Source organism: Calidris pugnax, unplaced genomic scaffold (genome assembly GCF_001431845.1).
Source record: "Calidris pugnax isolate Ruff unplaced genomic scaffold, ASM143184v1 scaffold24, whole genome shotgun sequence".
Classification (NCBI taxonomy): Eukaryota; Metazoa; Chordata; class Aves; order Charadriiformes; family Scolopacidae; genus Calidris; species Calidris pugnax.
The window spans coordinates 6,809,334-6,826,243 of record NW_015090922.1 but is presented as its reverse complement, the minus strand read 5'-3'; the positions used below and the strand labels follow the sequence as shown (position 1 = coordinate 6,826,243).

Below are 16,910 nucleotides of genomic sequence, written 5' to 3'. Positions count from 1 at the left end.
GGTTCCTTTGCCCTCTCCTCTCGCCCTCTCTGCCCTACCCCGAGCTGCAGTTTGCTTTGCCTGTCTGTGACTGGTGAGCTACCAGACGAAGATTTGCAAATGCAAATATTAGATAAGTGCAAGATGGCTGAATAGGTACTGCTCTGTGATTCTTACCTTCCGTATTTCTTGATGTTCATGTTATTTCTGCAAAGCATACTCTTATTTTAGTGTAGCTATTTCATGCTAATTTTTTGCGTAGGAGAGTAATACTTGGTGCAACTTAGCAGTACAAAATACAGTTTGGAGCCAAGTGCCACTCTATTCTGAGCAGTGGTTTAGTTCCTGTACCTTCATTAATGGTGTGTAGCTAAGTCCAAAGCAGCTTAGGGCTACCGCTGCTGGCAAATCTTGCTCTAGAACTTTTGGTCAGTATTAAAAATATAATCATGTTAGTGGGCTTTCTTAAGGCTACTGTGTTACAGGGAAAGCAAATGTTTATTTGGATGATCATTTTTCATTTTAAGGAGCGTACTGTGTCTCTGGAACCCATGTTTCCCCGTTATCATGATGGCACTGCTCCTCAAGCTGCTTCTTGGAATAAGGATTTTGAAATTGTACTTGTGCTTTAATCCAATATACTAAGAGAAATTGGCAAGTTCAGGGTTTTTTATTCTTTTTAAATTGCTTTTTAAAACTAATCGTAAATGGTGGTCACAGCTTGCTTTTTTCCTGCTGAAGGGCGGGCTGCACTTTTCTAGAGATGAACAAGTGATCTTCACAAAACTTCATCAGGTCTTACCATTTCTTACCATGGAACAACACAGTGACTAAATAAAGTGACTCCAAGCGAGTCTTTTACCTTATTTTGAATTTCCTGCTGCTTCCAGTGTTGTGTGCTGTTTTCCCCACCTCTGGGTACTCAGCCTTCCTTCTCCTTTTCTCTCCTGTCTGAAGGATGCAGTGAAACTTGGCTTGTAAAATTTTGTCCCCATGTGTTTTCGTGTTTCGTGTGTGTTTTCATCAGAGTTTGGCATAGAATAGGATTTTGATATGATAACTTGTATGTTATGTGATTTCAACGTTTTGTTATTTAAATGCACACAGTTAAAGTATGCAAGAAAGGGAAGAAGTCTTTATCTAAACACTCTCTTTTAAGGTCTGGTGTTGGAGACTGAGAACAGATGACGGGTCTTGCGATGCAGTTCTTTTTCTGCATTGATTTTTGAGGAGCAAATTTTGGAGGCAGAAAGAGGAGAGGATGAATGTGAAATTTAAACAGATTACAGGATATCTTCAATTTAAAATGGGTAGGAAATTGTTTTGCAGAGTTATGTGAAACATGTAAAAATTTATTTAAAACAATTATATCTTTTTAATTTATAAGGTTTCAGGTGTTGCTTTTTTACAGTACAAGTTACAAAGTGCTTAGCAGTGAAGTGCCTGAGGACATACTTGAATTTTAGGTTACTTTTATTAAGAGTCTAAATTCTACAATTTATATATCATGGTCTCATTCCTGGAGGGGCTAGGGCTAATAATGTATTAATGTTGAATCTTTTCAGACCCAGGGGAGAATAGAGGGCCAGCTACGTGGAGCTTGCTTGCAGGATCTGGGATCTTGTATTCGAGGCTTTCAGCACCCCAGGTTGTAACCTGGTATTAAAGCAAAGCAAGGTGCTATTGGTACAGAAACAGTGATCAGGTCCTTGCCATGGTAAACAGCGAGGACTTGTTCAGCTCTTGTTATCCTACGAAAAGCAGAGAGGCAATGTGACTGCATATGTAGAAAAGAGATTATGTAGTGTATGTATGAAATCATAGAACAAATGCAAACATTATAAATGGAGAAGTGTCAAAAAGATGAGGGAAGAGATAGTTTAAAAAGCTGCATGCCGTTCCCTGCTAGCAATATAATTAATTTTGTATGAAATAGCAATTGTCGTTTTATATCGTGCATAAATTAAAAGCAGGGCTGAATGTGTTACAGGAGGCGGCATTTCTCCGCTGTTGACGGCAGGTGGCATTGTACCATTAATGCATTTTGCTGTTGCACTCGCTGGCTCTGATTTGCCTTAAGTTCACCTAAGAACTGGGGACGGAAGATGCGGTTTGTTTGTAATGATTTGCATATCAAGAATTGTACTTTATACAGCTCAGAGTCGTGGTGTGTTATAACACTGTTGAATCTGTTGGTGAAGCTGGAGAACCCCCTTTACTCTTGCAAAGTTCTACTCAATTAAAAAAAAAAAGTTCATGCTGAACCAGCTACTGCAACAACAAAGCTATCTGCAGATGCTTAAAAGTAGCGCCTGTGCTATACTTTGATTGATGGCCAACCTAAATCTTTGCTGTTCACCTATGATAAGTCAAATTTTGTTTCTCTAACCCACAAGGGAAATGGTGGATTATAAATCATCCCCTATAAACTCAACACCACTTCAAGTAAAACCATGGGGGTTTTGGCCAAGAATAACCTGTTTGCTTTTAGAGAAGAAATTAAGCACTTGTAACTGAGAATTTCTGCTGTGTTAGTATGGTTAAGGTGAATAATGTGAGGTTTATTTGGTTTTTTTTCTTTAACTTTCCTCCGTTTTGTAGTAATTTTGTTTTCTGAATGTTTTAAAGTGTGCTAAGCAGCTGATGTCTGAATGCGAAGTTATTAGCAGATCAGATGAGAATGATTCACTTCTGTTTAAACAGCCCTTTGCTCTCCGTGCCCCCTGAGAACTCTTATCACATATTTGTCCAAAAACCCCCACAAAAACTAACAAAAAACCCCTTGCGTTCTCCACCTGCCTGGTGGCTGATAGTATCAGCAATGTATCTCTTTATCTCTTGGTTAATGTGCCTTGGTATTCTGAAGGGGGGAAAATTCCAGTAACAGATTCAATTTACACGGACAGAAACTTGAGCAAATGCCAGCCTAGCAGGGGGGCCATTATTCTGCTCTATAAATAAGTTTAAAAAAGAAACAAACACACACACAAACCTGTGAATCAACATGTTTTGGTCTAATTGAGGGAAAAGCAAGATAGATGAATTTTGAAATGCAAATGATCACCTTCTGTTATTTAAGTATCGTTTTTGCCAACTTTGTGATCTTAAATATAAAGAGTTGTTACCTTTTAAATGGAGTAATAATTATATTCCATTCTTGATAGTCATAATTTTTAAAATCAAATTGGTAACGTTTTTTAAAAAGCACCTTCATAGTATGCTTAATACCTGTGAGAAAGACAAAATTGTCGACAGCCACAGCCTAGGCAAGACTGTCTTCAACTAAAGCAGATTAAGTTGAGGATTTACTCATACAGAAAAATATTTTAGGTACTTTTTCAGTCTAACTTCTGAAGTGTCATGTTATAGAAGTGGTTTGCTGGTCTAACATCTTGTGTAAATACGATGTGTGAATGAAATGTTTTATTTACCCTCTCCGAGTTCTTGTTCCAGCAGCAGGGATGCATTCTGTTGCATCCCTGTAGTGTTTTCAGAGGATGAGATTTCAGAACTGGGCTGCTTTTGGCATCTTTTTTTTTCTTTCTTGTCCAAACAATCAGTTTTCACCAAACTGTGTTTACTAAAAACTGGAGATTTGCTTGTTGAGATTGTAGAGCTAAAGGCAGCTTAGCTTCATAAAAAACCTAAGTAGGAAACTGGCCATCAGTAATGCATCATATTATTCTGATGCTTTCATAAGCTGTGTGCTATAATCAAGCCTTATTTACACAAACTAGCCTTCGCAGAAGCCTGCACGTAAATATGTGGTATATTTGGTTTTATCTAACCTGCTACTAGTTGTACACAAAGCAAAAAGAAGGCTTTGTGGGTAAAGGATTTTGTTCCTAAAAAGACCAAAATGTTTCAATGTGCAACCTGATTTTCATTCTCCCAAATGAAGATGTCACTTCTGCTCTTAGACAATTGAAAATACAGATGCAAAGTGCAGCTGATAACCTAAAACATATGGCATGAAAATAAAAATTGCTAGGTTGCTATTATTAGCCTGTATGCTATAATTTTTATTTACTGAATAAGGAAAAAATGGTTTGCCTCTGTTTACCAAATAGATATTTGATGTTGGAAAACCTGCATATTATTTGTGTATGTGTTTTTCAGTAGGAGTTTGCAGGCGCTCATTAAATCTGCTATTCTGTATTATAGTAATTTGAGTAGATTGTTTAAGAAGCAAAATAACTGTAGATTAAAGTGCCGTTGACCCCGAGAGGTGTCGAGGGGTGGGCTGGTCTCCTGGTTATAGTGTAAGACTGGACTTTCTAGGTTTTGTCTCTGACTCTGTCCTAGCTTTTTGTGTGACATTAATGTCTCGGGATAATCCTAAAAAGGAGAGAAAAAACGGGGCAGGTGAATGAGCTTTGAGCAACGCAGACAGAAGGATGGGCAAGCTTGATTTGAAAAGCCCTGGCAATAGGAAACAGGACTAAACATTAACATGAAAAATATATGGCTGGCGTGAATAAGAGGCAAGGTCTGGAGCTGCAGAGAAACTACTGATTATTGTGAAGCTGGGAGTAACACCTTTACAGCAGCCATTTGGAGTGGTGCAGCTCTCCAAAAACACCTGAGTGTCCCACAGAAAACAGTGACAACTGACTGCTCCCAAAATAGCAAGGTGTCACGAACCTGGAGTAGGTAATTGAAAGCATAGGTTTGGGGAGAGAATCGGGTATATTTTCTGAAAATAATCTCATGTGGTTTGGCACTCAGGCTTGTTGTAGGTACACTGCATATTTCAGGTGAAGTAGATGTTCTTGTGATTTTTCACAGACTCTGTAACTAGAATAAGCAGAAAGATGTACTGAATTTGTTAATTTGTAAAAATCTGATAATTTAGTCTGAGTGACATAAAAGCCAGTTATTAACTCTGGAAGAAACTGTAATTTACCTCTGTGGGATGGTTGTTTTGGGGTTTTATTTATTTTCTTTTTAAAATTTTAAAAATATTGTTATTATTACAGATGGGGGTAAAACCTGAAGATAGTATAGAATATGCCTTTTGAAAATAAATGGAGCTAGCTGAAAGGTTAATTGGTGTTTACTTTGGTTTGATAACAGAGCAGTAAAAAGTTTCTTTGTCTCTTTTTCACCTGATTATTTTAGAGGAAGTTTTAATTCCATCTTGGGCTGCTGAAAAGGAAGAAAGAACGCAGTTCCCTCTTATTTTTTTTTCTTTTAGTGACATGAGAAAATTCCTTCCAAAGAGGAACATAGCTGCTCATATGATTTTGAATACCTTTAAGATGAAACTTCCTATTTTCATACTCCATTTGATCTTAGCAGATATTCATTGGACTTGCCTCACTACTTTATTGTTTAAAGACCATGACAAACTTTTTATACTTAACTATAGCAGGTTCAGTACTGTGTTTTATAAACTGCTAAAGCATTTTAGGCAAAGCATTATGGCCAGATTGCTTGTGATGTGTTATTTAGTGGCTGTATCTTATGATATCTTGGCTGACTGAGTCTGCCTAGAGTAAATTAGCTTGGACTCATTTTACTTGGTTCTTTGCAAATGCTTCTTTACATATATAGATATTAAAATATGACAAAATAGTAAGCTTTTAAAATTAAATGAGTGTAAGGTAAATAGAATTTCCAAAGTGACTCTAATGGTTTTTCGTGCAATACTGTTTATCTTAATGGCCACAGAAGGGAAAAGCACAGTGTCTGCTGTTTTCAGGATGTTGGACAAGTCCATTTCTTCCTGAACGGTTTCAGACACCTGATGGTAGTTCAGATGGGTCTCCTTATTTTCTTATCAGTAGAGAAATGATACTCGAAGGTATGCTGTTTCTGCTTGAAACACAGGGTAAAGGAAAGGGCCTCCTCAGGTTTTGAAATTCTGATCAATCCAGCAGGAGTCAAATGGTTCCCTTCTTAGCTCCAGGAAAACCACCTCAATGCAAAGCCTGTCCTGACTCTCAGGTGTTTGGAGAAGCAGTACTTCCACCTACAGCCTTTTCTCTTGTGAGCCGACTTTAGATGCATTTTTTTTTTTGGATGTTACAGTTTATCCTGCAAAGCTTTTGTTTGAGTTTTTTTTTTTTTTGTTCTTGGTGATTCATAAGCCATCTGGCCTGAGTTGCACAGTGAACATCTAAGTCCACCTTTAAGCCTGGCTTCTTTTCTGTTAACTAGTGTTTGTGTGTGCTGGTCCTGAGGCCTTATTGTCAGCCCTGGAGGAAACTGTATTTGGGAGAAAATGTTTGAGGTGTGGTAGTAGAAACCTTTGAAATCCTTCACCGTGAAGGGTATATTTCAGGTTAAGGTCCTGTAGAAAGAATGAGAACATCAGCCTTGGTGTTTCGGTTACGAGGATGTGAGTTCAAGAGAGGTAAAGTTCTGCTTTTTTGCTTTAGAACTGGCACTTCTGTTTAAAAATACAGAGCATTGGCAGGTACGTATCCCTTATCAGGAAGTAAGGTATTACTGTGTGTAATGCAAATACCGAGATAAGTATGGAAACCATAAAGAAATGGCCTTTCGGTTGGGAGCAGCTGCTCTGGAAGGAGGATGGTGCTGGGTAGTGAAGGTGTTTACCTGTACCATCTGTCTCTGTCTGAACCTGATAGTGCTTTACAAATCTCCTTCCCTTCAGTTACCCCAACGGCTGCTGCTGAAATTGCTTCAGTGCAGGAATTCAGCATTGCTGGTGACACGTGCTACTCGGTGCTGGGTGTCATGTAAGGATGCATCGGGAAGGGAGAAAGAAGAAAACTCTTCTTTTAATGGAGTTGCAGTAAAGTTGGAAGAGCTACTCATTTTTTCCCCTCCCTCCCCTACTTTTTTATTTCTCCAATTGAAAAGGATTTTGTATTTGAGAATGATAGGTATATATTTTTTTTTCCTCCAAATTTTGTACTGCTAGTCCTAGGAACACCACCACAGTGCACATGTGTGCACGTGTTTATGTTTGTACAAATGCTGATAAGGTCCTTGATTTCAAGGTTCATGAAGTAAAGAATTGGCACAAATATCCCCATGTTATTCACTTAAGCTTATGGGTCGCTACCATTTATTGTCTAAATTACTTTGCTGATTGATTGAGATGAAAATGTTTTCTTAGTGAAGGCAGATATTGTAGTTCAGATTTATTGCAATATTAAAGCTTTAAAAAAAGCATATGCTCTGTGTGGTATATTACATTAGCTAGCTACTCTGTATCATTTGAAAGCACTTCATAATCTATAGTTTCTAAATTTTCCCATGATGTGTAGTCAAGATAAAATGCAGTAATATTGATGTGATATGCTGAGTTTATTATGATCAGCGTATTGGATCAGAAGTAATGTGACTTGTTTGAAGTAAGGGAATGTAAACAACACGTGTTTATTTGTAGTATTCACAATGATTTTTTTCCTTTTTTTTTTTTAAGGAAAACATTTATTTTAATCTGAAGTAAGGAAACTTTGGGACCTAGAGAAAGCCGCAGGAAAGCAGGCATTGGGTAATAGGAGAAAAGTTGAGCTAAAATTTAGCTTTTGTTAAAAAGGATATTGAGATGTTCCCCTCAGCTGAGTTTTCCATTTTCTGTTCTGTGTTGGTCCAGGTGATTTGTCACGCAGTTTCATGCTGTGTGCACGAGAACCCAGCCAGAGCCCTTCAGCCCAGGGAGAAATCTCTGTTACTTGACTCTCCTCAATTTATCCCACTTGTGGCATTTTGGTCACCGTCAAAAGTGGATGGAAGAGTTCGGTGCTGCTTCCTTAAGAGATCTGTAGTGACATTTGTTTTGACTTGGCATCTATTGAAAATGTTCTCACAGTTGAAAATACGAGCTTGGATTTTACAGAAGGGGACTCTTGTTTACTTTTTGACTTTTAATCCGTGTCCATTTTCTTCATCAGTGATGAAAGTGAGGTTACATCAACTCCCTGTAATGACCAGCATGTGATTCTGCGAAATAAGGCAGTGTAACTTTGGTGCTTCAAAGAACTGAATCAGCATCTGTGATTGCCATCATAAAAGGAAATAATGCTAAAATTCAGAAATGCATTTTTTTGCAATTTTTCTTTTCCCTGTGCTCAGAATGATGTTTTTTTTCACCTTTAGAATATTGTTTTATATTGGGCTGTAACTTGAGGCCCATCCCTACTGAATGTCTTTTGGGGAAGAATGGATTATCTCCTTTTGTGGCATTATTCTTAAATTTAAGATCTGCCAATATCAGGAAGCTATTGGTAGTATAGGAACTGAGAACGTTAGTAGTCAATCTTAATTAACTCTTGGTTTTACTGGCCTTATTCTGGAATAACTGTGGAATTTAGTTTAAAAATAAAAATCTTCACTTGTTTGGAAGAAAGGTCTCAGTCTAGAATACCCACAGGATTAAAGCCACGTGGGAAAGAAAACTCTGCTCTAAGGAAGCCTAAAGTATTGTTTTTAGGTTTTACTTTCCATTCATGTTGTCTTGTTTTTGAATGTACATTATTGGAACATACAGTGCTAGGAAATCACAATCAGACTGGAAAGGTATTTCCATTCAGTAGATTTCACTGAGAGATGCTATGAAATCCTTTAGCCAGCTGGTTCATGTGAAAATGCCCAAGTTTGGGGGTTTTTTTCTGGTTTGTTTTTCTTTTAAAGGACAGTTACCTAAAAGGCCTGCCTCCCTGAAGAGGTGTGAAATTAAATTGAAAGAACGGATTTTGATTTTTACACAAATTTTCTCAATTTACCATAATTTCAACTTAATCCGGGTGCTTGCTTGGGATCTTAAAACATTTTAAAAATGCATGTAATTATGCTGATACAGTTCCTCATGTGGTGGTCGCCATTATATCTTTGTAAAAGTTTTCTTGATACTGATAGAAGTGTTAGTCTGTAGGGAATGGAATAAATTCTAACGCCTGGCGCCCTTATAGTGATGTATTGGGCATTCAAACGCCATTAGCTGTAATAAACTTTTCAATGTGAGGGATGGTCCTACCTAAAGAAACGACGTCTGAGCCATCCTTCCTTGTTGCTCCTGCAAGAGCAGCCTCAGCCTGGTCCTGTGAGGTGGTGGGCTTCTCCCAGCTGGTGGCAGCCCCCAGAGGGGACAGCCTGAGCTCAGCCTGGGGGTGCATCTCTGCATCAGGGAGGTCTGGGGCTGCCACCTTCCTCTCCCTGACCCTGGAGTGTGACTCATCTGTGATTCTCCTTGGCCGTGCTTGTGCTAAGCTCCATAAAATGATGAGCAAGATTTTTCGAACGTGGCACAATGCTTTTCACAGCAGCGACTGTGTGACTATATGCTAATTGTTGTCCTCTGCTGGGGAGCTGGTGTGGCTTTTGCCACTAAAGCTATTTTAGTGCAGCTTCTGCATTTTTTTTGACAGTCAAAATGAAGATTTCATCTTCGTTGCAATCTGTTTTTCTGCCTGTTTTAAAGTAGACAGCGTGGTGTGTTTGTATTTAGTAATTTTTGTTGTTTAAAGCATGAGTCAGTGAAGACCAAGTTTCCTGCCTGCATCGTGCTGTTGGATATGTGAATGTGTGTGGCAAGGGGCTCCCTCACTCCCATCTCATCTTTCCGCTGTCTCCTGTGCATGGGCAGCAACAAGAGAGTGGTGGGTGCTGGCTGGATGCTGGGGAAAACAGCTTTTTGTACCTAGGTGCCATTTGGGCTGTGCTGGAGCCATACACAGTTGCTGACTCTGGTTAGGCTGTGTGAAGTAGATTTATCATTTCTGTCTGGTTCCCAAGGGATGTGAGAGGCTGTCGTGAAAAGCCTCCTGTGGTGATCCCAGCAAAGGGTGTGGGTTACCCATGAGACGAATCCCACCCTCTAGGACAAAATTAAGGCATGCCATAGACTATTATAACCTCCCTCGTGCTACTTTCACGGATACTTCAGGCCACTCTGGTCAGCCCAGCTCTTCTGACCAGGGTAAATTTGTCTAAATACGTTTCGCTTTACTGTCTGTTACTGTCCGCTTTTAGCCCAGTATAGAAGAATCCTAACTGTAATGCTTACAAGTCTTGAAAATGCCCTGTTGTATGCATGGAAGAGGCAAATTATGCATGAAATGTATAGTGTTGCTGTGTTTGAACAATGCAATCTGTAGGTGGCTAAAGGGCTAACTAAATTGCAGGCATAATGAAAGCTCCGTGGTATTTAGTATATGTTCTGTCAGCATTAAACAGTCACCTTGTAAATATATGTTAATTTTGAAGGTGTAACTGACCTTTTTAATATTAATTGAAATGTCTCATGTTTAGAGGTTGGCGCTATCCTGGAAGAGACAGAAGCCTGTGACTGGTGGAGCCTGGGTGCCATTCTTTTTGAACTCCTCACCGGGAAGGTAGGGCTGGGGACAAATTATTTGAAACGACTGACCTCTTGGCCAGTAGTTTCTCACAAGTTGGATGCCCAGTTGTGATTTCCTTGCTTGTCTTTCCAAGATGTGCTTTGCCCACCTGAGTACCCTCAATTTGCTTGGTCCGTGTGGCACCAGAGAAATGAAACATGCTCAGGGTTCAGCAGAGCAACTTGATAAAGCCGTATCAAACTCAAGACTGAAAAAAAAAAATAGCCAAAACCCATGCTGCCCTCCTAACCACAGTGAAATCAAATTTCTCTAACATTCCTTCTGTACATTTACAAAATTTTTGCCCCAATAGTTTCAGTCTTATTTCCTGGGACAGTGTAGAAGCCATATGTTGCTGTTATGTATTAATTCGGTATTTTGAGACAAGTCAAACTGGTGATTAGTTGACACTGGTTTGACTTCTGCACAAAGAAAGCCAAATCCACCAAATTCTCAGACTCTTCAAGTTTGAGCAATAGAGAACAAGCACTAAGATATAAATGTTCTAAAACCATAGTAGGAAGCACTGAAATTTTAGCTGTGTGTGCTAATTTGCATGCATACTAGGACATAATCCAAAACTACCATTTTTTAATTAATTAATGTGTCTGCCTGGTTTGATTTTTTTTAAATTTTTTTTTTTCAATATTTCTTCTCCAGCCTCTGGTTGAGTGCCATCCATCAGGAATAAACACTCACACTTCCTTGAGTATACCAGACCATGTGTCGAAGGAGGCCAGGTCACTGATTCAGCAGGTAATTGAGGGGAAAACTTATTTTCTATAGGTACGTGTGTGGACTGGAGAAATACTTACCTACCCGAGCTGTTCTGATGAAGTAAATGTAAATGTAAAACCAGAAAGCTGCTGATAGGAATGTGGATGAGTCTTTTGTCAGCACTGATGAATTTTGCCCAGCTGTCTTGTTGCATCTGGAAACTTTGACTTCTGCTGCCAGGTGTCTCTGTAGAAATCTGGAGTGCTTTGCCATTTCTTCAAAGAACAAGTTTGGTCAATGCTGAGTGCTTTGAAAACACCTGCTGGTGATGCATGAATGTTTTAGGAATTCTGCCCTAAATGTTCATGGAAATATTTGTAATGAATTGAATAAAACTAAAAAATGTTGATGCCAATTCAGCAGGATAGCTTTAAGTACTATGAAACCTGTAACACACTGATTAGAAGTTATGACCTTGCTGTGGTTGAAAATCCGTAGCTGTCCTCTAGGAAACCTTCTAGATGCCATTTGTTAAGAAAAGTACTTTAAATTGTGAATACAATGACTTTTATAATAAGGAGATAACTGGTAGGCTAGACAAAGGCAGAGTAGGAAACCATAAAACAGAGACAACCTTCCAGACTGCTACACTATTTTCAAATGAACGGGAATAGTATTGACTGCTGGTTTTAGTTTAGGTAGTCATGACTGAGGGAATAAGCTTGCAGTACGGGGTCTTGAACCTCAGGTTAATTGTGGCCTGAGGAAGTGGAGCCTGGATCTGACCTATTCCACTTGAGTAGAGTAAGGGGTCTATGTGAGCTGTGGTGTTTGGCTTTGAAGAGTGTTTTGCTAGTGGATGCATAAATAACGACATCACTTAGATGTAGATTTGAACAGAGTAGAGTGGCAAAAGTAGTTCTCAAAGAAATGAAGGAAAGAGATTTTGAAAATTCAGTGACTGAGTTCTGTGCCATACTGTGAAACGATTGGTAGAAATGGAACTAGACATTTGACTAGGTGGCATGAAGTCACTGAAGGTGAAAGCATGTGTCTGGGTGAGTCTTGTGAAGGTAGAAAGGGAAGTGACTAAAGAAAACTCCCATTTTTGTATCATCTGCATTGTTAGATGGTAGAAGATTGTTACCCTCACCCACAGGTGGTACAGGGCTCAAATGGCTAAGGGAAGGCAAAGCCACACTTGAGGGAGGCAGTTCCTCCCATTAAGACTAAAAGTGAAGACAAACGAAGTCGTTTGGTTTGCTTCTCCCTGCCCATGTAGGACAGTTCTTTGCTGCAGACTAATGTATTGCCTATTTTCAAATATGCCAAACAGTGGCTCTTTTGCCACTTGTGGTTTAAGTGGCAAATATATCTCTGCCACTCACAGATATATTACAAGGCCATATCTGTTCAGAGAACAGTCACCCCAGTGCCCGTTAGGCTGAGCCTTCTAGCACAGGGTGGTGACTTATCTGGTGGAGGTTCGGCTATATGAGATAGTAAATCACATTTTTGTTGTGTGACTATCCAAGGAAGCTGCCATTCATTGTTGAGGAAGCCTTGTCAGGAAAAGGAAGAAAGCTCTCTTGGCATGGATAGCAATTTGTCATTGTGACTTTCCTTCCCCCCACTGCCAAGGGTAAACAGGTCAGAGCATCACAGAAAAACTCTCCGGGATCAATGCTCAGCTATACAGAAAACCGTGTCAGATGTTGTCTCCTGCTGTGGCTTCCAGTGCAGGTGACTTCATTGTAAACACCTCCTTCATTTAGCCAGCTTCTAAGAAAACAGGGATCTGTTTATTTCTGGTGAAAGATGAAGTTGCTATTTTTATGTTGGCTTTGTATTTTGCACCCAGTATTTTTTTCAGGCACCTCCAGGCTTTGCTACCAACAAAACATGCAAGATGGCTTTTCAATGGGTATTTATTGCAGTTTGTGTTGCATCTGCTTTCCGAGATTACAGTTCTTCTGGAAGGACAAACTCCTTACTTTCCCCCTGCTGGTGTGGGTTGTATTCCAGCAGAAGGCAGGGAGACCCTGGCCGCATCTGTTTCTGCTGGCTTGTGGAAGATACCAGAGCAGCACTATTCACTGTCACCGAGCTACCTTTACCATGTGACACTAGGACTGTAAATAGCAGAGCCATCTTAAAATGTGTAAATTCTTATGTTTATGGATGTAGACTCACTTAGATGTTGAGTGCATTAAGATATGAATACACATTGTTCCAAGTGACAACTGGGAGAAGTTATCCTATTAGCTCTTGCAGAAAAAGCAAGAAAAAAATCATGCCTTTGTACTGGCTGTAATTGAATAGAGTATAAACAGTTCTCTAAAACTGCAAAATATTTTTGTGTGTCTTTATTAGTCTCTTTGGAGTGTTACCTTTGCATTCCCTTTTATATGGATTGGTATCTTTAAACAGATGTAAATATTGTGATTTCCTCTTCACATGAATTCAGCATGTGATGTACAACTGAAAAGCAAACGAGGTGCTGAATTTTAGGAAATTTCCATGAAGCCATTACACTGTTTTGTTTCCTTCAGTGGGGTTTTGATTGTTCAGTTTTAGTCCATTTGTAGGACTCTTTACAACTTTTTTTTTTTTTTTTTTTTTTTTTTTTTTGGGAAGTAGAGAACTGCCTGGAATATTCACAATTTATGAAATGGAAAGTTACAGACTGCTGTCCCTGGTGTGGCTGTAACACAGTGGTGTGAGCAAAGGTTAAGATGAAGCAGTGTCCAGAGTTCTACCCATGCAGGCTCTGACTGCTGCTCTCTGTTTTTTCTAAAAAAATGAGGTTACACTTAAAATGAAGTCCTCATGTGGAGTGCTTCGGGGAATTGCATGCTGTGATCAGTAGTCTCTGAAGACTGCACCGCTGAGACTCAAGGAAAGGAAAGTCTTCTTCCATTTACTGGATTTTAGGAATTTCAAGTATGCTTTCGCACTCTTGAAAGTAATTCATAGAGCAGGAAAACGGTAGGATGTCCCTTACCTTAGACCTTTCTGGAACTTTTAAGCAGTTGTTTTTATTCTAACTCACTGAATCATATATATATTTTTCTTTTTATATCAAGCTTTTGCAGTTTAATCCTGCGGAGCGTCTTGGTGCTGGCGTTGCTGGTGTTGAAGACATCAAATCTCATCCGTTTTTTGCCCTTATAGAATGGGCAGATCTGCTGAGATGAGAGATGCGTGCCCTCTGAACGAGCTCAGGTCAAGTGGACAAGTTTCTTTGGCACAGAAGCACCCTGCCTTGCTTCCTTTGGATGTCCCAGACCGTTTGGACGTGATGACTAAAGGACGTTGGAGCAATCAGGCCTCTTTTAACAGGAATCACTGGTGGTACAGGGTGCTAGCTTATTTTTACGGCAACTGGCTGCTATGTGTATGTAAGTCTTTTCACCAAAGGGTGGTTTGTGATGAAACTTCTGGACAGCGTGTTCAGCACTGCCAGTAGAAACAGGAACGTGCTTCTGGTGCTTCGTCTGATGATGGAAGTGTCTATAGACTGTGCCAGTTGAAAGTATCTTCATAGTGTCAATAGACCATTTCCCTATGCTAAGTGCAGCTCTGGGGGGGTGGGGGGAGGAAGGAGCAAATAATTTATTAATGGTATATGCTGAATAAAATACTAAAATGCTTTATGCAAAAGTTGACACGTTAAAAATAATATATCCATTAAAAATTAAGAAAGCTGTTGCATAATACTGTGGAATGTGTCTTCAAAATGGCATATCATTTCCCACTGTGGAAAGAGCATATAAAAGGCAAATAATCCTGTCAAATGTTGTACTTTGTTGGCTGGCAATGTCTGTTTAAAACTCTCGACTCCGTTGTATTTGATGAGCTACATGTTAAAGTCACTACAGAAAGGGAAATCTTCTTTTCCTCAGCTGGATAAACACTGCTTTAGCACTCTAATAAGGAGTAGGAAAACATACTGTTACATAAATAAATGTATAGATTAAGAAAGGAAAAACTCTGATCATTATTGCAGCCACCACTTTATCGCTTAATGAACTTTACTTCCTCTAAGTGTCCTATTTTTAGCTGCTACTTCAGGAAAAAACCTTTCTGCTCGTGCTCTTCTGCTTGAGGAAGCTTCTGAACTCTCCTGTTTGTTAATAGTCTTAATAAATCAAAGAAAGCCTTCACCCACTCTGCTGCTCGAACAGGAAGAAGCCTGGGATTTGCTCATGCCAAATGACTAAGTGACATCTCTGAGCAAACCCTAGTGGGTAAGACTTGGGCGTGAGCCAATTAGCTGACCTGTTTGTTTGTTAGAAAGGTCTGGAGAATAGGAGAAGAATATAAGACGTGCAGAATATTTTTGCTGTGCGCTGCTGTTAAGCAGCCAGGCTTGTCTGGGCTCCTGACGTACAAAGGCTGTACGCTGAGATGCTTTTACAGATTATGAATCTGTGGGGTTTTTCCTAAATGTTCCCTTTGCTCTCACTCTTTTTTTCTTTTTTTTTTTCCCTTTTTCTTCTTCTCCCCAGCTTTATCCGGAGAACAAAGGGCAAATTCCTTTGGGAAAGTGAGGTGACAGCAATGATTATTGAATTTACAACTCAAAAAAAAAAAAAAGTATCCCTCCATTTGTATTTTAGCAGTGTATTTTATGGGCACTCCCAAAAGTGCATCTGCACAGTCTCCATCTGTTAGACACCAGGTCGGTGTATTCAAATAAAGTGGAAAAGGAAAATGCTTCACTTAAACAAAGGAAATCTGGAAACTTTTTTTTTTTTCCTTTTTAAATTATTCCACTCCCCTCTTTTTTTCTTTCTTCCCTTTCTTGTGATCAGCAGGCCAGCAGAGGGGCTGTAACAACACCGCAGGTTGTAACCAGGTCACTAGTATCACTGCCTACGGAGTGCTGTCCAAGATTACATCACTCTCAGAAACTGTGTTTCAACCTACCACCCTCTGGCTTCATAACAGGAACTCCCTCAGGTGAGCCACAGGAACAACTTCCTGCGCCGAGCGGGTCGGAAATCTCTTAATGCCGAGACCCAGCCGATCCAGAGCTTCCTTCCAGCCCTGCCCCGGCTGTGACTTTGGAGAGGGCTGGTTGCTCAAGGGAAGCCTCCCTTCCCTTGGCCACCTGACTCCATCCCCGGAGCTCTCCAGCCCGGCCACCAGATAACGTTGTTGCCCGTGTTGATCTGTCCCGTTGCATTTGTTGGGCGATAACTGTAAAAAAAACCCCATATTTTCCATAGCCCCGGCTGTGACTTTGGAGAGGGCTGGTTGCTCAAGGGAAGCCTCCCTTCCCTTGGCCACCTGACTCCATCCCCGGAGCTCTCCAGCCCGGCCACCAGATAACGTTGTTGCCCATGTTGATCTGTCCCGTTGCATTTGCCGGGCGATAACTGTAAAAAAACCCCATATTTTCCATCTTACTTTAACAGGCTCTCCTGTCCAGGTTGTGCCCCTTTGCCAGTTGCAAGGAAAGGTAGGATAAGATAGCAGAGGAGCACAAGCTGGTTTCTGCAAGCAGCAGAAGGAAAACACTGTTCTAGCAGAAACCAGAGGACTCACTCTCACTGCAAAGCACTTGGCTTAGTTAACGACACATAAATATTTCTTCTTCAAGTATGTTAGTAGTGAGGAAATCTAGATCACGAAATCTAGATCACGGAGACTGGGAGGGAGGGGACACTTGGCAAGATGGCTTGCCAGAACCGAGCCCTTGAGATGCTACTGGTTTTTGTGACTTTACCGCTGACTCACGTAATGGTTTTGCTAAAGGAAGCACAGTCTGGAGTTAATTGCACAAAAAAATTCTGCTTCTATCTTTTGTTGTTTTTTTTTTTTTTCAACATGTATTATGTTGTATTGGTGTTTACATGTATTCCTTTAATAAACAAAACCTTTCAAGTCTAA

The 16,910-nt window shown here is 40.0% G+C and overlaps 1 protein-coding gene across 3 annotated transcripts in view; it reads left to right on the top strand.

Moving 5' to 3' along the window:
- Positions 1 to 16,239, top strand: part of RPS6KC1 (ribosomal protein S6 kinase, 52kDa, polypeptide 1) — a 92,304-nt gene extending 76,065 nt beyond the window's left edge. For all 3 annotated transcript variants that reach the window (XM_014951066.1, XM_014951069.1, XM_014951068.1), the window contains 3 exons: positions 10,207 to 10,289; positions 10,956 to 11,051; positions 14,099 to 16,239. In XM_014951066.1, coding sequence (XP_014806552.1) covers positions 10,207 to 10,289; positions 10,956 to 11,051; positions 14,099 to 14,209 — 290 coding nt within the window. In that variant the 3' untranslated portion in view covers positions 14,210 to 16,239. The remainder of the gene's footprint in view (positions 1 to 10,206; positions 10,290 to 10,955; positions 11,052 to 14,098) is intronic.
- Positions 16,240 to 16,910: the final 671 nt, after the last annotated feature.